The 21,955-nt window shown below is 49.4% G+C and overlaps 1 protein-coding gene across 1 annotated transcript in view; it reads left to right on the plus strand.

Annotated features, from left to right (window-relative positions):
• wdr97 (WD repeat domain 97) overlaps nt 1-21,955 on the plus strand; it is a 109,305-nt gene that overhangs the window by 17,219 nt on the left and 70,131 nt on the right. Inside the window, exons 5-8 of the mRNA XM_080214876.1 lie at nt 1,489-2,143; nt 5,848-5,996; nt 14,582-14,818; nt 17,144-17,234. Of these exons, the coding sequence (XP_080071002.1) occupies nt 1,489-2,143; nt 5,848-5,996; nt 14,582-14,818; nt 17,144-17,234 (1,132 nt within the window). The remainder of the gene's footprint in view (nt 1-1,488; nt 2,144-5,847; nt 5,997-14,581; nt 14,819-17,143; nt 17,235-21,955) is intronic.

A 21,955-nucleotide genomic window follows, 5' to 3' on the forward strand; every position in this document is an offset into this window, starting at 1 on the left:
AGGGCCGAAGGGCCTGTTCCTGTGCTTTGCTTTCCTTGTGTTCATGTCAGTGGGTTAATGTGTTCAATATGGACAAGAAACCCATCCCGAGGCACCGCCACCTCCCTCTCGGCCACTCGATTTAGTTGTTCATGAGTGATGAGTTATTTCTGCTCCATCTTGAGCAGTTCATGCTGTGGGGTGGGGGGGTGGGGGTCTAACATTGAGCCACACAAAGTGATATTAGGCCAGGGGGGCGCTGGACAGTTCTAGGAGGCAGGACTCCAGAGTTTGGGGCCTTCATAGCTGAAGGCATGGTTACCATGGGTGAAGCAATGGAAACCGGGGTGTTTCAGAGAAGGTTAAAATTGGAGGAGGCAGGAATCATAGACCCTAAACATAGAAACACAGAAGATCGGAGCAGGGAGGAGGCCATTCGGCCCTTCGAGCCTGCTCCCCCATTCATCACCATCATAGCTGATCATCCAACTCAATAGCCTCATCCTGCTTTCTCCCCATAACCTTTGATCCCATTCACCCCCAGTGCTATATCCAGCCCCCTCTTGAATACATTCAATGTTTTGGCGTCAACTACTTCCTGTGGGAATGAATTCCACAGACTCACCGGGTGAAGAAATGTCTCCTCACCTCTGTCCTAAACAGTCTACCCCGAATCCTCAGACTGTGACCCTTGGTTCTGGACTCCCCCACCATCGGGAATATCCTCCCTGCATCTACCCTGTCTAGTCCTGTTAGAATTTTATAAGTCTCTATGAGATCCCCCCTCATTCGTCTGAACTCCAGTGAAAACAATCCTAACCTGGTCAATCTCTCCTCATACATCAGTCCCACCATCTCCGGAATCAGCCTGGTAAACATTCACTGCACTCCCGCGAGAGCAAGAACATCCTTCCTCAGAAAAGGAGACCAAAACTGCTCACAATACTCTAGGTGTGGCCTCACCAAGGCCCTGGATAATTGTAACAACACATCCCTGTTCCTGTACTCAAAACCTCTCACAATGAAGGCCAACATACCATTTGCCTTCTTTACCGCCTGCTGTACCTGCACGCTTACCTTCAGTGAGTGGTGCACAAGGACACCCAGGTCCCTCTGCACACCCCCCTCTCCCAATTTACAGCCATTCAGGTAGTAATCTGTCTTCTTGTTTTTGTTTCCAAAGTGAATAACCTCACATTTATCCAAATTATACTGCATCTGCCATTGATTAGCCCACTCTCCCAACCTGTCCAGATCATTCTAGAGGATACCAAACTCTGATATTTCCCCTCTCTCTCCTCTGAAATGACAGCTTAAAGTCTAGCTGTTTGGCCCAGGTCTTGGTCACCTGTCCACATTGTGTGACTCAGTGTTAAATTTGATTGAATATTGAAACTGCCAAACAGACTGGGAAATTCAAGGTGCTTTTTAAATGCAGATTATTGTGGCCACACAGATCGGGAACCATCATCACTAACACCTCCCCCAACCCCGCCTTTTTTCTTGCAGGTCCTATCACCGCTCTGGCAATCTATCCCCACGGCCCTTACCTTCTCTCAGCCTCGGAGGACAAGACCCTTCGAGTGTGGAGCCTGGAAATGGCAGACCAAGTGGATGAGATCCAGCTGACAGCAAAGGTGAACCGTATGGGGTCGGAGGTCGGGGAGGACAATATCTTCTCGTACAGTGACCAGAGGTTGGATCTGTGGAGTATCACACATCTGTACAAACAGCACACCTGCACTGAACACCCTGTGAAGGTCATTAAGATGAGCAGCACTGGCCCAGCCAGCCTCTATCCCTTACGGGCTGCCTGCTCCTGCTCCGATGGGACAGTACGGCTGGTCTCCCCGGACACCGGGGAGATCATCACCACCCTTCTCCTGTCGAAGGGGCAGCAGGCGGTGGACTTGGATTACTGCCTGACCCGGGAGGCTCTGCTGGCTCTGACCAGTCAAGGAGACTTGCTCAAAGCCAATTCCCTGACCAACCCCATGGAGGTGAGTTGGAAGGTGCCAGCCAGCACTCAGGCATCACCGTTCTGCTGCTTCTGTATCTACAAACACATGGTGGACACAGAGCAGACCCACGCCCGGTGGCTGCAAGCCATATCTGCAGGAAGCGAGGAAAAGATCAGGATCTTAGGAGTGAAGGACAATGACAGGTGAGGCAGGGAAGGGGAGTGAGAGGGAGCACGAGGATGTATTTCTGTAGGACTGTTCACCACCACTCTGTTTTCTCGTGTCATCATCACAAACAAGCTCCATTTCCCATCAGCAATAATGAATGTGGTAATGAGCAGAAAACTATATCAGTTGTGGCAGCAGGGTACAGAAGGATATGGAGGCTTTGGAGAGGGCGCAGAAGAGGTTCACCAGGATGTTGCCGGGTATGGAGGGCGTTAGCTATGAGGAGATGTTGGAGAAACTCGGTTTGTTCTCAGTGGAGCGATGGAGGTTGAGGGGTGACCTGATTTACAAGATTATGAGGGGCATGGACAGAGTGGAGGGTAGAAAAGTCAAGCACTAGGGGACATAGGTTTAAGGGGAAAGGTTAGAGGAGATGTACGAGGCAAGTTTTTTACACAGAGGGTGGTGAATGTCTGGAACACGCTGCCCTGCGAGGGGGTGGGAGCAGATACAATAGCGACATTTAAGGGACAACTAGACAAATACATGAATAGGATGGAATGGAAGGATGCGGACTCTGCAAGTACATACGGTTTTAGTTCAGCTGGGCATCATGATCGGTGCAGGCTGAGAGGGCTGAAGGGTTAGGGTTAAGGGTTAGGGATGTTCCAGTGCTGCACTGTTCTTCGTTCTTTAGTGATTGAAAAATAACATTGGTCAGGACACTGAGGATAGTTCTCTTCTTCTTTAAATACAGTGAAGCGGTGCAACGGTGGGTTGGCACTGCTGCTTCACAGCGACAGGGACCCGGGTTCAAATCCAGCCTCGGGTCACTGTCCGTGTGGGGGCTGCACGTTCTCCCCGTGTCTGCGTGGGCTTCCTCCAGGGGCTCCAGTTTCCTCCCACAGTCTGAAGGACGTGCTGGTTAGTTGCATTGGCCGTGCTAAATTCTCCCGCAGGCGCCGGAGTGTGGCAACTAGGGGATTTCCACAGTAGCTTCATTGCAGTGTGAATGTAAACCTACTTGTGACATTAATAAAGTGCAGGGATAAATGTGTGTGGATAGGAAAATATTGCAGGGGGGCGGCGGTGGGGGGGCTAGGCCTGGGTAAGAAGCTTTGTCAAAGAGTTGGTTCAGACTCCATGGGCTGAATGGTCTCTCTCTGCACTGTAGGGGTCCCATGATGGGACCTGAGTTTGATGCCTGGCCTGAAAGATGGCACAACTGGTAGTGCAACCCCAGAGTTGTGTGTACTAATGCCCTGCAGGGGGATTTGAACCCAGAACCTTGAGGTTCTGAATTGAGAATATCTCCCAGTGAGCTACAGGAGACACACAAAGGACCTTGCAAAGTCCTCTTCACCCAGTGAAGGTCTCTGGGAGTGTAGTCACTGCTGGAACATTGGAGGTGCAACAACCTGCCACAAACAGCAGCACAATCGGACCAGACAGTCTGCTGTGGTCTTGTTATTATTGGGATAAATATTGGGCTGGAATTTGAGCAACTGGACCGTTGGGGAATTCCCAAAGTCAAACCCCCATTGGACATCCAGTGGCCAAAGAGCTCACTGGACGTTGGCCATCGTGAGGAAGAGTAACGCACATGCACTCCACAAGGATTTGACCACTTTCTATCCCTAGGGCAGCACTGTGGTTCGCACTGCTGCCTCACAGCGCCAGGGATCCAGAGCAACACGGTGACACAGTGGTTCGCACTGCTGCCTCACAGCGCCAGGGATCCAGAGCAGCACGGTGACACAGTGGTTCACATTGCTGCCTCACAGCACCAGGGATCCAGAGCAGCACGGTGACACAGTGGTTCACATTGCTGCCTCACAGCGCCAGGGATCCAGAGCAGCACGGTGACACAGTGGTTCACATTGCTGCCTCACAGCACCAGAAACCCGGGTTCGATTTCCGCCTTGTCTGTGTGGAGTCTGCACGTTCGCTCCGTGTCTGCCTGGGTTTCCTCTGGGTGCTCCAGTTTCCTCCTACAATCCAAAGATGTCCGGGTTACGTGCATTAGCCATGCTAAATTGCCCCTTCGTGTCAGGGGGATTAACAGGGTAAATATGTGGGGTGACGGGGATAGATCTTGGGTGGGATTATGGTCAGTACAGAGTTGATGGCTGAATGACCTCCTTCTGCACTGTAGGGATTCTGTGATCTGGATAACTGGGAACAAACTGGAGAAAGATCTCAGAGGCTTCCTGAACTCTGGGGCAGTCCCACACCAAGGGGTGCAGTCCAAAACTACACCCCAGTGTTGCATAAAGAGGGGGAACTCTTTGGGTGGAGTGCTGGAGGATTGGGGTAGAAGAGAGGGATTTGTGTGCAATACATGTTCAGCTATTGATTATGGTGGCACTCACACCCTGGAATCAGAGTGTCCCAGGGTTTATGGTCCATTAGAGAGAACTGAGTCCAATAATCCAGCAGGGGAGGCACAGCATAGAGAATTGCACTGTCAGAGGGTCAGTGCTGAGGGAGTGCCGTACTGTCAGAGGGTCAGTGCTGAGGGAGTGCCGCACTGTCAGAGGGTCAGTGCTGAGGGAGTGCCGCACTGTCAGAGGGTCAGTACTGAGGGAGTGCCGTACTGTCAGAGGGTCAGTGCTGAGGGAGTGCCGCACTGTCAGAGGGTCAGTGCTGAGGGAGTGCCGCACTGTCAGAGGGTCAGTGCTGAGGGAGTGCCGTACTGTCAGAGGGTCAGTGCTGAGGGAGTGCCGCACTGTCAGAGGGTCAGTGCTGAGGGAGTGCCGCACTGTCAGAGGGTCAGTGCTGAGGGAGTGCCGCACTGTCAGAGGGTCAGTGCTGAGGGAGTGCCGCACTGTCAGAGGGTCAGTGCTGCGGGAGTGCCGCACTGTCAGAGGGTCAGTGCTGAGGGAGTGCCGCACTGTCAGAGGGTCAGTACTGAGGGAGTGCCGCACTGTCAGAGGGTCAGTGCTGAGGGAGTGCCGCACTGTCAGAGGGTCAGTACTGAGGGAGTGCCGCACTGTCAGAGGGTCAGTGCTGAGGGAGTGCCGCACTGTCGGAGGGTCAGTACTGAGGGAGTGCCGCACTGTCGGAGGGTCAGTACTGAGGGAGTGCCGCACTGTCGGAGGGTCAGTGCCGAGGGAGCGCCGCACTGTCGGAGGGTCAGTGCCGAGGGAGCGCCGCACTGTCGGAGGGTCAGTGCTGAGGGAGCGCCGCACTGTCGGAGGGTCAGTGCTGAGGGAGCGCCGCGCTGTCAGAGGGTCAGTGCTGAGGGAGTGCCGCGCTGTCAAAGGGTCAGTGCTGAGGGAGTGCCGCGCTGTCAGAGGGTCAGTGCTGAGGGAGTGCCGCGCTGTCAGAGGGTCAGTGCTGAGGGAGTGCCGCGCTGTCAGAGGGTCAGTGCAGAGGGAGCGCCGCACTGTCAAAGGGTCAGTGCTGAGGGAGTGCTGCACTGTCAGAGGGTCAGTACCTGCCTTTGATCCATATCAGTCGATGCTGGACAAAAGTCAATCAAACTTGGTCTTGGCTTTGACCTCCATCTAGTTGAGATGCCAATGAGTTGGCAGCTGTCAGGCAATATCTCTCAGAAGGGAGTTGCTGTGGGGAGCAGCAGGGTGGGTGAGGGAGTGGTACCCAGACTCAGCTGCTTGACATGGTGGGGTGATGGGGGTTGAGGGGGTACATGCCACTGATGACAGGGGACTTTGTGTCACCCCTGGTTGGTGTTAGTTTGAGCTCTGGTTGATGTCTTTGTCCTCTCGTTTTGAAGGTTCCTGCCGATTGTTGCTCACATGAATGGGTTCCTGTCAGTCTTGGATTGGATGTCTGGGGTTACCCAATACCAGGTGCAAGCCCACGACTCGGGGCGAGTGTTAACCCTGGTAGCTGACCCTGAGAACCAGCACCTTCTAACCTCAGGTAAACTGCCTTTGTCATTCGGTTTGGAAAGATCGGTACAACACAGGGCCATTCGTCCCATCATGACGTTACTGTAGAGTTGCACCCTCCTGTTCCTTCCCCATACCACAGCAACTTCTCCTTCACCTGTTGGTGTATCTCCCTTTCACAGGCTGATGTTGTATTTCCTGTCCTTTCATGTAACGCGTTCCAAACCCGAATTACACTTGTTCACTGTCCCGGCATCCACCGCTCTCTGGGGCAGTGAATTCCACAGATTCACAACCCTCTGAGTGAAGGAATCTCTCCTCATTCCCATTTTCAAAGACCTTGTGTCTTTCCCAAATTCCAGGTGTTGTGAAAGTGACACAGCGAATAAAACAATCAGCAAAACCAAACTTGTGCTTTATCTTGGCTTCACATAATTACTGAACTTTCCAACTCCTTGGAAATATATCGGCCGTTCCTTCACTGTCACTGGGTCAGAATCCTGGAACTCCCTCCCTAACAGCACTGTGGGTGTACCTACACCTCAGGAACTGCAGCGGCTCAAGAAGGCAGCTCAGCAGCACCTTCTGAAGGGGCAATTAGGGATGGGCAGTGAAGGCAGCTCCCCAGCACCTTCTGAAGGGGCAATTAGGGATGGGCAGTGAAGGCAGCTCCCCAGCACCTTCTGAAGGGGCAATTAGGGATGGGTAATAAATGCTGGTCTAACCATGAACAGCCACAGGCCATAAATACAAAGAACCAGCACAGGAACAGGCCCTTCAGCCCTCCAAGCCTCTGCTGGTCGCGTTGTCCCATCTAGCCCAGCCTCCTGTATCCCTCTATTCCCTGCCTGTTCATGTGTCTATCCAGACAAGTAATATATTTGCCTCAATGACCTCACTTGGCAGTGCATTCCAGGCCCCCACGACCCCCTGTGTAAAAAACTGTCCCCACACACCTCCACTGACCCTTTCCCCCCTTACCTTGAACTTGTAACCCCCTTGTCATTGTCATTTCTGCCCTGGGAAAAAGCTTCCAACTGTCCACTTTATCTATTTCCCTCATAATTTTATAAACTTGTATCAGGTTATCCCCTCAGCCTCTGTCTTTCCAAGGAGAACAATCCCAGTTTATTCCACCTCTCCTCATTGCTAATACCTTCCATACCAGGCAACATCCTGGTAAACCTTCTCCGCACTCTCTCCAAAGCCTCCACATCCTCCTGCGAGTGTGGTGACCAAATTTGGACACAGTATTCCAAATGTGGCCTAACCAACATTTTCTACAACTGTAACATTATTTGCCAACTTTTATACTTGATACCCCGTCCGGTGAAGAATTTTAAAACACCCTGGACATCAGCCCATATCTGTCACGGGGGAAACACAAACAATGTCACCTTACCAATCTTCACCACTGAGCTTTATCTACCTGGTGTCAGGAATCCACTTCAGACTGGAGTGAAAGCTGGGCTGGACCGAGGTTCGGGGGAGGGGGAGATATTGAATGTGAGTTAATTTGGACCCACTGACAGTGAAGGAATGGCAATGTGGTAAATACATACGAGAGGATAGTACAACAAACTCCCTACTATAGGATTCAGCAGTGAACAATACTGCGACAACTGCAACTACAGCAGCAGGAACGGACTCCTGGCCATGCTCTGTTTGTACCCTGGCTCCTCGATGATACATCTGCAATATTTACATATCCTCTGAAAGAGATATTGTTGTGATCCAAGGCTGATGTCATTACTGAATAAATCAGATTCCAGAATGTAAGCCGGCTTAATAGATCCAAACATTTCAAGTTTGTTTAGAAATGTGGAGGGCAGTGTATTAACCCCACGGAGGCAAAAGTCCCGTCACCAAGTTACTTTATTTACACCATATATCCGTACACAGCCAGCTCTCCAGTTGTTCTCTGCTGAATGCAGGCAGGGAGTCTGACACACCTGCTTTAAATAGGGAGCACGAGACTCCCTGATTTAACCATCAATTAGGATTCATTAAGTATCTCTTTTCAAGTACCAACCAATTATACAAAATCAAATTAACTGAGGAACAACTCAGAAAGGGGCAGTTCCCCAAAAGGAAGGGGACAAAGTAGAACGGAAACTTAAAACATCAAATTAAAATGTGATTATTGGGGTCAGTAATGCACCCCAGCCCCTGCGGTGCCCAGCAGGCGTCAACAGCGCCCGTGGACACTGCACGCTCCCTCTCCAGGGACACCTGGCCGTGAATACAGTTGCGGTAGAGGGGCAGACAGCCAGGATGGATGGCCCCATCGTTCGCCCGCTGCCTGGACCTGTTGATGGTGCGCCTCACCAGGTTCATGAGGAGGTCGCCATCCCGACCTGCCCTTCTCCTCACCAGGTGCCCGAAATAGTTGGGTGCAAAACTGGTCGGTTAAGTGGTTAATAGAACATAGAACAGGACAGCTCAGTACAGGCCCTTCGGCCCTCGATGTTGTGCTGAGCTGTGTCCAAACCCAAGATCAAGCTATCCCACTCCCTATCATTCTGGTGTGCTCCATGTGCCTATCCAATAACCACTTGAAAGTTCCTAAAGTGTTCGACTCCACTATAAGACTCCACTAAATCAGTTGGACTTAAACCTGGTGTTGTCAGACTTCTCACTGTGTTTACCCCAGTCCAACTCCGGCATCTCCACATCACGACTCCATGCAGGCAGTCTATTCCACACCCCAACCACTCTCTGAGTAAAGAATCTACCTCGGACATCCCTCCTATATCTCCCACCATGAACCTTATAGTTATGCCCCCTAGTAACAGCTACACCCACCCGAGGAAATAGTCTCTGAACGTTGAGTGCAGGATTGGTCGGGACAGAGTTCAAACCTGCAACAAAGGCCTTATTAGCACCACACTCTAACCATCTGACCTAACGGGTCATTATTACTCAACAGGTAGATCATACTCTAGCAAGCCAAGCTCATTAGCCTGGCTGAAGTCATCACAGACAGTGACTGAACAGAGAGACAGGAGTCAGTTTTACAAAAGAATAGAGTCGTAGAGGTTTACAGCATGAAAACAGGTCCAACCTATCCATTCTGCCCTTTTGTTATTACCACTAAGCTAGTCCCAGTTGGCCACATTTGGCCCATATCCCTCTATACCCATCGTATCCATGTAACTATCTAAATGCTTTTTAAAAGACAAAATTGTACCCGTCTCTACTACTACTTCTGGCAGCTTGTTCCGTTGTGAAGAAATTGCCCCTCTGGACACTTTTGTATCTCTCCCCTCTCATCTTAGTGCCCCTAGGTTTGGATTCCCCCTACCTTTGAGAAAAGGTGTTGACTATCTATATAAATATAATAGTAAACAAGAAAAGATACATTACATGCCTTCATTCCAACTCTAACTTTACAAATATATACAAATTTATAGATAACACAAATTACTAAAATGATCTTACAGAGAAGCAATGGCCTAGTGGTATTATCACTAGACTGTTAATCCAGGAACTCAGCGAATGTTCTGGGAACCTGGGTTCGAATCCCGCCACGGCAGAGGGTGGAATTTGAATTCCATAAGAAAGAATCTGGAATTAAGAATCTACTGATGACAACGAAACCATTGTCAGAAAAATCCATCTGGTTCACTAATGTCTCTCAGTAAAGGAAATCTGCTGCCTTTACGCAGTCTGGCCTACATGAGACTCCAGAGCCACAGCAATGTGGTTGACTTACAGTTGCCCTCTCAACAAGGACAGTTAGGGATGGGCAATAAATGTTGGCCCAGCCAGTGATGCCCATGTCCCACAAATGAATAAGAAAAATGTTACCATGCAAGGTATGCAGTCAATGGAAACCAATAGCCAAACGATGGTCAGACACCTCACTCGCCAACACCAAGTGATAGATGCCGCATAAAGCAGTGTCTAGGGATTTCTCATTCTCCCTCCAATGCTTGTCACACCATAGGTCAGCTAGCCTCAGGAAAACTCTGTTCCTCTCCCAAGAGATCCTAATCTTCACATTCAAAGAACTCACCTTCAAATTCTCCCCCAAATGACACTTCCCCTTGGACATCTCTAACCAGGATCCACCTCCAAGGGTTTGTACCCTCCTTCTGATGAGCTCCTCTCTGGGATCTTTATATGCATACAGGCTTCACCCTTCACACATTCTCAGGCGTTTGGCTGTGCCAAGGCGGTTTCACATTTCTGTAGTAAGGAGTCACCAACCTTTGACTTTCATTTCAGATCTTCAGGGATCTCACAAGGCCACCTTGTTCCAAATCTTCTCTCTCCTGCTCTGTCTCATTAACTCCGAGTCTTTCCTTCTGCTCTTCACTTTCACTTAACAGGACCTAGCCCTTTTTTGACCACAGGGTTTTCTTGGGATCTCTTTTTGACCCATTCCCTGTCTCTGGGACATATCTATTTTCACCCTCTAAATCCATGTACCAACTGAACTAAAACTGCTTTCCTTTTCTCCTGGTGTCTCTGGGAGTCTCTCTTTGGGCCCTTGTACTAGGCAACAGCACAGATATTTCTACTTTAAGCTGCCAACCTTTCAAGAGTCATAAAACCTCATGAAAATGCAGGTATGAAACCAGAGCCCCAAAGCTGCTGTCTTCACCCTGAAGGTGAAACCAAGATCCAGGCTCTACCCTTCTCAAAATAAAAAATATAAATTAAACTTAAAGCTGTAACTTATTCCTAATACACATATAACTTACTTAAAACCATCTCCAGCTCTTAACAATATCACAACATCTGGTTCACAAGAACGATCCCTGGAATGAAGAGCCTGTTATATGAGGAATGGTTGAGGTCTCTGGGTCTGTATGCGTTGGCGTTTAGAAGGATCAGGAGGGATCTAATTGAAACTTACAGGATACTGCGAGGCCTGGATAGAGTGGATGTGGAGAGGGTGTTTCCACTAGTAGGAAAAACTAGAACCAGAGGGCACAACCTCAGGCTAAAGGGACGATCCTTTAAAACAGAGGTGAGGAGGAATTTATTCAGCCAGAGAGTGGGGAATCTGTGGAACTCTTTGCCGCAGAAGGCTGTGGAGGCCGGGTTATTGAGTGTCTTTAAGACAGAGACAGATAGGTTCTTGATCAATAAGGGGATCAAGGTTTACTGGGTGAAGGCAAGAGAATGGGGATGAGAATCAGATCAGCCATGATTGCATGGTGGAGCAGACTTGATGGGCTGAATGGCCTAATTCTGCTCTTATATCTTATAGTCTTATCCCATATTTTCTTCCACGATAAGGAGTACACAATAAATGAACAGGTTACAAAAACTGTGAACTCTTAATTGATGAGATTGAAGGATTTGTATAATATACAGATAGTTTACTAATCCTCCCAGAGTCCTGATGGTGGTATTAAAGTCCCACATTGAGACTTCACTTCAGTGTTCCTAACTGGAGATACGTTGGCATTCCCAGGTGTTTTTGGATTGTTTACGTGGTAGTTTTCTGTAATTTCACTTTCTGAGTTCATCTCTGGGAGTGTTGCAGACGCAGTTGGAATGCTGGGAGCTCTGCATTGGCTTCTGCTTGTTCAACATGTTGTCTCGTTCAGTCTCGTGGCCCCGTAGACTCTAGGTTCACTGCACACTTCAGATACTTCCACAGGTGACCAGGCTTCTTGGATATTGAAGCATTGCCATGGATAGTAAATAAGTCTGTTGCAGTTTTGGAAGAAGAATGCGGTGGAACCTCATGAGGATGTGAGAATCTTTTTGTGTTGGAGTAGTTGCCAATCCTAGCATGCTTTACTCATCCTCACTGCCTTGACAGACATCTTGTTCATTCTCTGCCCATATACCACTGGGCCAAAATTTGGCAGATGGAGTTTAACGTGGTTAAGTGTGAGGTCATCTAAATGGGATGAAGGATTATGGAGAACAGGCAGGAAAGTGGAGTTGAGATCAGTCATGATTGTATTGAATGGTGGAGCTGGCTCGAGGGGCTGAATGGCCTCCTCCTACTCCGAGTTCTTATCTTTCTATGGTAGCTGCAACTAGTGCCAGCAGATGTGTTGATCCTACGCACCCTTGTACTCACTGGAATTTAGAAGAATGAGACTGGATCTCATGGAAACATAAAAAATCCTGATGGGATCGGACAGGCTAGATGTGAGAGGAATGTTCCTGATGTTGGGCAAGTCCAGGACTTGGGGTCACAGTCTAAGAATCAGGACTGAGATGAGGAAGAACTTCTTCACTCAGTGAGCTGTGAACCTGGGGAATTCTCGACCACAGAAAGCTGTTGGGGCCGGTTCATTAGATACGTTCATAGAACGTAGAACATTACAGCGCAGTACAGGCCCTTCGGCCCTCGATGTTGCGCCGACCAGTGGAACCAATCTAATGACCCTCTAACCTAAACTATTCCAATGTTATCCATATTCCTATCCACTGACCATTTGAATGCCCTTAAAGTTGGCGAGTCCACAACTGCTGCAGGCAGGGCATTCCACGCCCTTACTACCCTCTGAGTAAAGAAAGTTCAAGAGGGAGCCGGAGTGTGACGCAAGGGATCAAGGAGTAGAGAGAGAAAGTGGGAGTGGGATACTGGAAGTGCATGAACAGCCATGATCATATTGAATAGTGGTGTGGGCTCGAAGGGCCAAATGGCCTACTTCTGCCCCTATTTTCTATGTTTCTATGTCTATCCCTTTTTCCTAATGCCTACCTTTCTTTTCACTGCTTGTTTATCCGGTTCCTGATGGATAAATCTAAAATGCATAAATTCCATCCTTTGTTTCAAAGGCCAAACACATTTGGAATCAGATATTTGTGGCCTTCCAATTCTTGCTGGAGAATTTGGTGGACATGTTGCTGATGTTCTGTCTTTTACTGAGGTGGATTTGTAACCTCTCTGTGAGAGATTAGCAAAGCTTTTAGTCATTCTCTTCCCGTGTTATTCCTGGCTGCCGTTCAGGTTTCTCACCACACTCATCCCAGTGGTGCTGCTTCTCTGCTTTGTGCATCTTTTGGCCAATTGTGTGGGAATGATACCTGACAATGTCCCAATGACCCCGTCCAATTCCCAACCAACTGCACAACCTGGTCACAATGCTCCTTAACCACTCGCAATCCAGCAATCCCACCAATCAAGTGTCCAGCCTTCTCTAAAGTGCCGTCTGTTGGATGTCTCTACCTCCCAGGATTTCAATACTTTTTTACAGGATGTGAGTGGGCTGACTAGGACAGCACTCATTACCCATCCCTCATTGCTCTCGACAAGCTGGTGGTGAGCTGCCTTCATGGATCGCTGCAGAACATGTAGTGTAGGTACGCCCACAGCGCTGTTAGGGAGGGAGTTTGATCCATTGACAGTGCAATAATCAGTGAACATTCCCACTCCTAACCTTGTGACGAAGGGAAGGTCATTGTGAAGCAGCTGAAGATGGTTGTGCCGAGGACACTAACCCTGAGGGACTCCTGCACTGATGTCCTGGAACTGAGATGATTGACACCCAACCACACAACCATCTTACTTTGTTCTGGGTATGACTCCAACCAGCAGAGAGTTTTCCCCGATTCCCAATGATTCCAGTGTTGCTGGAGCTCCTTGATGTCAGACTCAGTAGAATGTGGCCTTGATGTTAAGGGCAGTAACTCTCACCTCACCCCCAGGCATTCAGCTCTTTGGACAAAGGCTATCAAGAGGACAATGCCCAGAACAGCCTCTTTATTGAAGCCAATCTTATGGAACAAGATCTGTGGCTCTCCCTATTATCTCCAAATTCACAGTGCCACCATGTTGTATTTCTGACTCCTTCATACAAACTCAGTAATCACACACTAAGTCATAAGAGTCCTAGAGTCATCAGGGAAACAGGCCCTTCAGCCCAACCTGTCCATGCTGTCCTTTCTTTTAAACCCCTAAGCTAATCCCAATTGCCTGCTTTTAGTCCCTCTATACCCACCTTACCCATGTAACTATCTAAATGCTTTTTAAGAGACAAAATTGTACCCACCTCTACTACTGCCTCTGGCAGCTCATTCCAGACACTCACCACCCTCTGTGTGAAAACAATTGCCCCTCTGGGCCGGATTAATGAACTGTGTGTGGGTTTGATTGATTTGAAGGCTACAACTAATATATATTTATTATCTACACACACATTGCAGGATAGTTCAACAAACAGGACCACTGTAGGGTCTCTGCAACCTCCATTATTCACTACTGCACTAACTGCTCATCATATGCTGCTTTACCTCCTGGTTCCACACTGACCAATACACTCCCTTTATACATCCTCTTAAAGTGATACCACAGCACCAATACTTCAGAGGTTGAGCAGTTTGGCAGGGTGAGGGTCAGGATTTACGCCAGATTTACTTGTGGGCCGAAGGGCCTGTTTGTGCTGTAGTGTTTTATCTTCTATGTGATGCCACTCAAGGGTGAACAGCCCATTTAGGGGGATCATGGGAAGGCTGAAATGCGGGAACTGGGTAGTGGATTGTTGGGGACAGAGGAGCAGAGGGGAGGAACTGAGGAATTGAAGCAACGCTTTCTCACAACGCCAACAAGCTTTAGCATTAGAGACGGAGGAAGAGAAGACAGTTGGTAATTTGTTGAGAGTTATCTTGTTCACCTGACGGTTGTACTTCCCGTTACAGGTGAGGACAACACAATCAAGGTGTGGCGTGTTTTCCCGTACGCACTGGAATCCCTCAGCCTCTTAATGAATTTATACAGTGCCCATGCTGCCACCCACCTGTGTATAATGAAGCAGCTCTGTGTGGTGGCACTGCAGAATTTCAGCACCGCTGTTCATACCATCGTCCTGTACGACCTGAGGAAGAAAATTCGCAAAGACCATCATCCCAACAATGACCACAAGAATGAAATTATCGGTAAGAAATCACGTTTAAAATACAGAGTCCCATCAAACACTCCCAGGACAGGTACAGCATGGGGTTAGGTACAGAGTAAAGCTCCCTCTACACTGTCCCCCCCATCAAACACTCCCAGGACAGGTACAGCACGGGGTTAGATACAGAGTAAAGCTCCCTCTACACTGTCCCCCCATCAAACACTCCCAGGACAGGGACAGCACGGGGTTAGATACAGAGTAAAGTTCCCTCTACACTGTCCCCATCAAACACTCCCAGGGCAGGTACAGCACAGGGTTAGATACAGAGTAAAGCTCCCTCTACACTGTCCCCATCAAACACTCCCAGGACAGGTACAGCACGGGGTTAGATACAGAGTAAAGCTCCCTCTACACTGTCCCCCCATCAAACACTCCCAGGACAGGTACAGCACGGGGTTAGATACAGAGTAAAGCTCCCTCTACACTGTCTCCGCATCAAACACTCCCAGGACAGGGACAGCACGGGGTTAGATACAGAGTAAAGTTCCCTCTACACTGTCCCCATCAAACACTCCCAGGGCAGGTACAGCACAGGGTTAGATACAGAGTAAAGCTCCCTCTACACTGTCCCCATCAAACACTCCCAGGACAGGTACAGCACGGGGTTAGATACAGAGTAAAGCTCCCTCTACACTGTCCCCATCAAACACTCCCAGGACAGGGACAGCACGGGGTTAGATACAGAGTAAAGCTCCCTCTACACTGTCCCCATCAAACACTCCCAGGACAGGTACAGCACGGGGTTAGATACAGAGTAAAGCTCCCTCTACACTGTCCCCATCAAACACTCCCAGGACAGGGACAGCACGAGGTTAGATACAGAGTAAAGCTCCCTCTACACTGTCCCCCATCAAACACTCCCAGGACAGGTACAGCACGGGGTTAGATACAGAGTAAAGCTCCCTCTACACTGTCCCCCCATCAAACACTCCCAGGACAGGTACAGCACGGGGTTAGATACAGAGTAAAGCTCCCTCTACACTGTCCCCATCAAACACTCCCAGGACAGGTACAGCACGGGGTTAGATACAGAGTAAAGCTCCCTCTACACTGTCCCCATCAAACACTCCCAGGACAGGTACAGCACGGGGTTAGATACAGAGTAAAGCTCCCTCTACACTGTCCCCATCAAACACTCCCAGGACAGGTACAGCACAGGGTTAGATACAGAATAAAGCTCCCTCTACACTGTCCCCCATCAAACACTCCCAGGACAGGTACAGCACGGGGTTAGATACAGAGTAAAGCTCCCTCTATACTGTCCCCATCAAATATTCTCAGTGCAATTATATTAGATATTGATGTGTTTAAAGGAAACCTCGCTGATGCAATATATTTTTCGAGCGAAACGGAACTCCATTCCCTTTGAACAAAGTTGACTTTGATCTATTGCAGAACTGTTACTGTGCAAAAGGAGGCCATTCAATGTCATCACTGACTTTCCTTCGGAGCATTTTACCCAGCGTCATTCCACAGCCTTCACCCTGTAAAGCTGCACACTCTTCCTATTCAGATACTGCCCAAGTTGACTCTGTCTCCACCACACTCTCAGACAGTACATTCCTGATCCTAACCACTCACTGTGTGAATCTGTCTCCACCACACTCTCAGACAGTACATTCCTGATCCGAACCACTCGCTGTGTGAATCTGTGTCCACCACACTCTCAGACAGTACATTCCTGATCCTAACCACTCACTGTGTGAATCTGTCTCCACCACACTCTCAGACAGTACATTCCAGATCTGAACCACTCGCTGTGTGAATCTGTGTCCACCACACTCTCAGACAGTACATTCCTGATCTGAACCACTCGCTGTGTGAATCTGTGTCCACCACACTCTCAGACAGTACATTCCTGATCTGAACCACTCGCTGTGTGAATCTGTGTCCACCACACTCTCAGACAGTACATTCCTGATCCGAACCACTCGCTGTGTGACAAAGTGTTTTCTGATAATGTCATTGCCACGTTTGCCATGTATCTGGACCCTGTGTCATCTGGATTTCGTTCCCTGCACCGATGGGAACAACTACTGTGACTGAGGAATGTGGCAATAACTGCTGGCCTTGCCAGACCTCTGGCTGTGAGTGACCGGTAGGTGCTAGGGTCAGGCGGGTGAGGTGTTTAGATATTACCATCTGGTCACCCTGGTGTGGTGACCAGCCTGATGGGTCAGTCTGCCGGCACCAAATGGGTGTGAAATGGGACGATGCCTCCTCCGAATGTCACAGATACCTCGCCTCTGGCCACACACTAGCCTCCCAATCCTAACCTGCTGTCACCCCTTTCTTTCCCCTTCAGGACTGTGCACGAGTCCAGAGCTGAAGATATTTGCCTCCAACAGCAGAGATGGGATTCTGAAAATCTGGGACCAGGACAACCAGCTGTTGAGGTGAAATGTGGGCGGTGGGACCACATTGTATGTGGGAAATATGTAGGAATGTTATCGACAGCTGCAGTATTGTGTCAGGGAGGCAGGGAGTCAAACACATTGTATATTAGTGAATATACTCAGGGTAACACAGTTACAGTGCTGTTACAGCCCAGAAATAGGCCACTCAGCCCATCATGTCTGCACCGGCTCTGCGAGTGAACAATTCACTTTGTGATATTCTCCTGTCTTCTGCCCATAACCATGCTTATTGTTCCTGTTCAGATAACTGTCTAATTCCCTTTGAAATATCTCGATGGAATCTCTCTCCACCACACTCTCAGACAGTACATTCCTGATCCTAACCACTCACTGTGTGAATCTGTCTCCACCACACTCTCAGACAGTACATTCTAGACCCTAACCACTCGCTGTGTGAATCTGTCTCCACCACACTCTCAGACAGTGCATTCCAGATCCTAACCATTCACTGTGTGAATCTGTCTCCACCACACTCTCAGTCAGTACATTCCTGATCCTAACCACTCGCTGTGTGAATCTGCCTCCACCACACTCTCAGACAGTACATTCCGGATCCTAAGAACTCGCTGTGTGAATCTGTCTCCACCACACTCTCAGACAGTAAATTCCTGATCCTAACCACTCGCTGTGTGAATCTGCCTCCACCACACTCTCAGACAGTACATTCCGGATCCTAAGAACTCGCTGTGTGAATCTGTCTCCACCACACTCTCAGACAGTAAATTCCTGATCCTAACCACTCGCTGTGTGAATCTGTCTCCACCACACTCTCTGACAGTGCATTCCAGATCCTAATCACTCTCTCGGTGTGACTGTTTCTCCCCAAGTCAGTTTTGCTAATTATTTTGCTAATTATCGATCCTTTCACCAATGGGAACAGTTTCTCCCAGTCTCTCTGCGCCATAACCTATTTGTTTTTGGACACCTCAATTACACCTTCTTTCCACCTTCTGGAAGGAAAGCAATCTGAAATTCTCCAATCTAACTCCGTAACTGGAGTTCTGTACCCTTAGAATCGCTTTCCTGATATGTTTTTTCTGGACTCTCTCCAATGCTTTCACATTCTTCATTTTGTGTAACGAAATTGGCTGAGATGGGGATGTTAGTCTGAATGAGCTGTGTCTGTGCTGTATATACTGTGTTATTCTATATAAGCTATACTGTTTCTTGCTGAACTAATTTTATAAACATCCTCATTCAAAGAACAAAGAAAATTACAGCACAGGAACAGGCCCTTCAGCCCTCCAAGCCTGCACTGCCCACTGAACTAACGTTTAAAGTTTAATTTATTAGTCCCAAGTAAGGCTTACATTAACACTGCAATGAAGTTACTGTGAAATTTCCCTACTCACCACACTCTGGTGCCTGTTCTAGTCAACCCACCTAACCAGCACGTCATTCAGACAGCGGGAAGAAACCGGAGCACCCAGCGGAAACCCACACAGACATGGGGAGAATGTGCAAACCGCACAGAGAATGACCCAAGCTGAGAATCAAACCTAGATCCCTGGAGCTGTGAAACAGCAGTGCTAACCACTGTGCTACCGTGCCATCCCCTAAATCTAAAACCCCCTACACTTCTGGGAATCATATCCCTCCATTTCCACCCTGTTCATGTCTTTGTCAAGACACCCCTTAAAACTCACATTTGTATCTGCTTCCACTACCTCCCCTGGTGGTGAGTTCCAGGCACCCACCACCCTCTGTGTAAAAAATCTACCTCGTACATCTCCTTTAAACCTTGCCCCTTGCACCTTAAACCTGTGCCCCCTAGTAATTGACTCTTCCACCCTGGGAAAAAGCTTCTGATTATCCACTCTGTCCGTGTCTCTCACAATCTTGTAGACTTCTATCAGGTCTCCCCTCAACCTCCATCGTTCCAGTGAGAACAAACCAAGTTTCTCCAACCTCCCCTCACAGCTAATGCCCTCCATACCAGGCAACATCCTGGTAAATCTTTTCTGTACCCTCTCCAAAGCCTCCACATCCTTCCGGTAGTGTGGCGACCAGAATTGAACACTATATTCCAAGTGTGGCCTAACTAAGGTTCTATAAAGCTGCAACATGACTTGTCAATAACCTCATACCTATTTTTGGGACCCTCTCCTATCAGCGTGCTACAAGATGTTTCAGACCAGTTATCTCTGTTCTGACGTCCATGGTCCACAGAGTTAACAAGCTGGGTTTAACTGATGAGCGTAGAAAGACGTAAACATAAACAGATTCTTTCTCACGATTTCACAAACAGTAGCAGCAGAGTTTATGTCCAGGGGGGCTGGTTTATTAAAGGAGACACTAGTGTGGAGTTTTAAAGGACTTTCAGTGTGAACGGTGTTGTCCAAAGATAACAGAGAACAAGGCTATTCAGCCCATTGTGTGTGTGCTTGCTCTTTGGAAGAGCTATCCAATTAGTGCCAGTGAGAGGGGATCGCATAGGAACTTCTAAAATTCTAACAGGGTTAGACAGGGTAGATTCAGAAAGAATGTTCCCGATGGTGGGGGGAGTCCAGAACTAGGGGTCAGAGTTTGAGGATAAGGAATAAACCTTTTAGAACTGAGGTGAGGAGAAACTTCTTCACCCAGAGGGTGGTGAATGTGTGGCATTCACTCCCACAGAAAGTAGCTGAGGCCAAAATGGTGTGTGATTTCACAAATAAATTAGATTTTGCTCTCGGGGCTAAAGGGATTGAGGGGTATGGGGGGGGGGGGGTGTGGTGGTGGGGGGGGGGGAGTCAGGATATTGAATTCGATGATCAGCCATGATCAAAGTGAATGGTGGAGCAGGCTGGAAGGGCCGAATGGCCTCCTCCTGCTTTAGTTTCTATGTTTCTATGTCTTCCCCCAGAGCCCTGCACGTCATGCTATTTAAAGTACTGTGTCCAGTTCAGGTCACCCGATTATAGAAAGGGTATTATTAAACTAGAAAACAGGGACAGGTTTAAGGTGCTGGGGAGCAGGTACAGAGGAGGTGTCAGGGGTATGTTTTTCACTCAGAGGGTGGTGAGTGAGTGGAATCGGCTGCCATCAGTGGTGGTGGAGGCGGATTCAATGAGGTCTTTTAAGTAGCTTATTGAGTACATGGGACTTAATAGGATTGAGGGTTATAGGTAAGCCTAGTAGGTAAAGATGTAATCGGCGCAACTTGTGGGCCAAAGAGCCTGTTTGTGTTGTAGTTTTCTATGTTCTATGAAAAGATTTACTAAGATGCTACCAGGACTTGATGGTTTGAGTTATAAGGAGAGGCTGGATAGACTGGGACTTTTTCTCTGGAGTGTAGGAGGCTGAGGGGTGATCTTACAGTGGTCTATAAAATAATGAGGGGCACAGATCAGCTAGATAGTCAATATCTTTTCCCAAAGGTAGGGGAGTCTAAAACTAGCTAACTACTTAGAGTCATAGAGTCACTGAGGTTTAGCACAGGTTTAAGGTGAGAGGGGAGAGATACAAAAGGGTCCAGAGGGGCAATTTTTTCACCCAGAGGGTGGTGAGTGTCTGGAACAAGCTGCCAGAGGTAGTAGTAGAGGCCGGTACAATTTTACTTTTAAAAAGCATTTAGACAGGTAGATGGGTAAGATAAGTATCGAGGGACATGGGCCACATGCGGGCAATTGGGATCAGCTTAGGGGTTTTAAAAAAGGGCGGCATGGACAAGTTGGGCCGAAGGGCCTGTTTCCATGCTGTAAATCTCTAAGGTTCAATCGAGGATATGGTCCCCGGAAGGGTAGGGGGTTTTAGTTCACTCGGGCAGCATGGTCAGTGCAGGATTGGAGGGCCGGAGGGCCTGTTCCTGTGCTGGAATTTGCTTCCTTCTTTTGTAACTGTACAGCGCATATGTGCCCCACCCCCTGCGCTCACTGACCCACACTGCCCCCCCCCACCCCCTGTGCTCACTGACCCACACTGCCCCCCCCATTCCCCCCACCCCCTGTACTCACTGACCCACACTGCCCCCCCATTCCCCCCACCCCCTGTACTCACTGACCCACACTGCCCCCCCATTCCCCCCACCCCCTGTACTCACTGACCCACACTGCCCCCCCATTCCCCCCACCCCCTGTACTCACTGACCCACACTGCCCCCCCATTCCCCCCACCCCCTGTACTCACTGACCCACACTGCCCCCCCATTCCCCCCACCCCCTGTACTCACTGACCCACACTGCCCCCCTATTCCCCCCACCCCCTGTACTCACTGACCCACACTGCCCCCCCTTCTCTCTCCCCCCCATTCTCTCTCCCCCCCCATTCTCTCTCCCCCCCCCCATTCTCTCTCCCCCCCCCATTCTCTCTCCCCCCCATTCTCTCTCCCCCCCCCCATTCTCTCTCCCCCCCCCCATTCTCTCTCCCCCCCCCATTCTCTCTCCCCCCCCATTCTCTCTCTCCCCCCCCATTCTCTCTCTCCCCCCCCCCATTCTCTCTCTCCCCCCCCCATTCTCTCTCACTCTCCTCCCCCCCCCCATTCTCTCTCTCCTCCCCCCCCCCATTCTCTCTCTCTCCCCCCCCCATTCTCTCTCTCTCCCCCCCCCCATTCTCTCTCTCTCCCCCCCCCCATTCTCTCTCTCTCCCCCCCATTCTCTCTCTCTACCCCCCCCCCATTCTCTCTCTCTCCCCCCCCCCATTCTCTCTCTCCCCCCCCCATTCTCTCTCTCTCCCCCCCCCCATTCTCTCTCTCTCCCACCCCCCATTCTCTCTCTCCCCCC

The sequence above is a fragment of the Carcharhinus amblyrhynchos genome, chromosome 2, assembly GCF_965287045.1.
Source record: "Carcharhinus amblyrhynchos chromosome 2, sCarAmb.v2.hapA, whole genome shotgun sequence".
Taxonomy (NCBI): domain Eukaryota; kingdom Metazoa; phylum Chordata; class Chondrichthyes; order Carcharhiniformes; family Carcharhinidae; genus Carcharhinus; species Carcharhinus amblyrhynchos.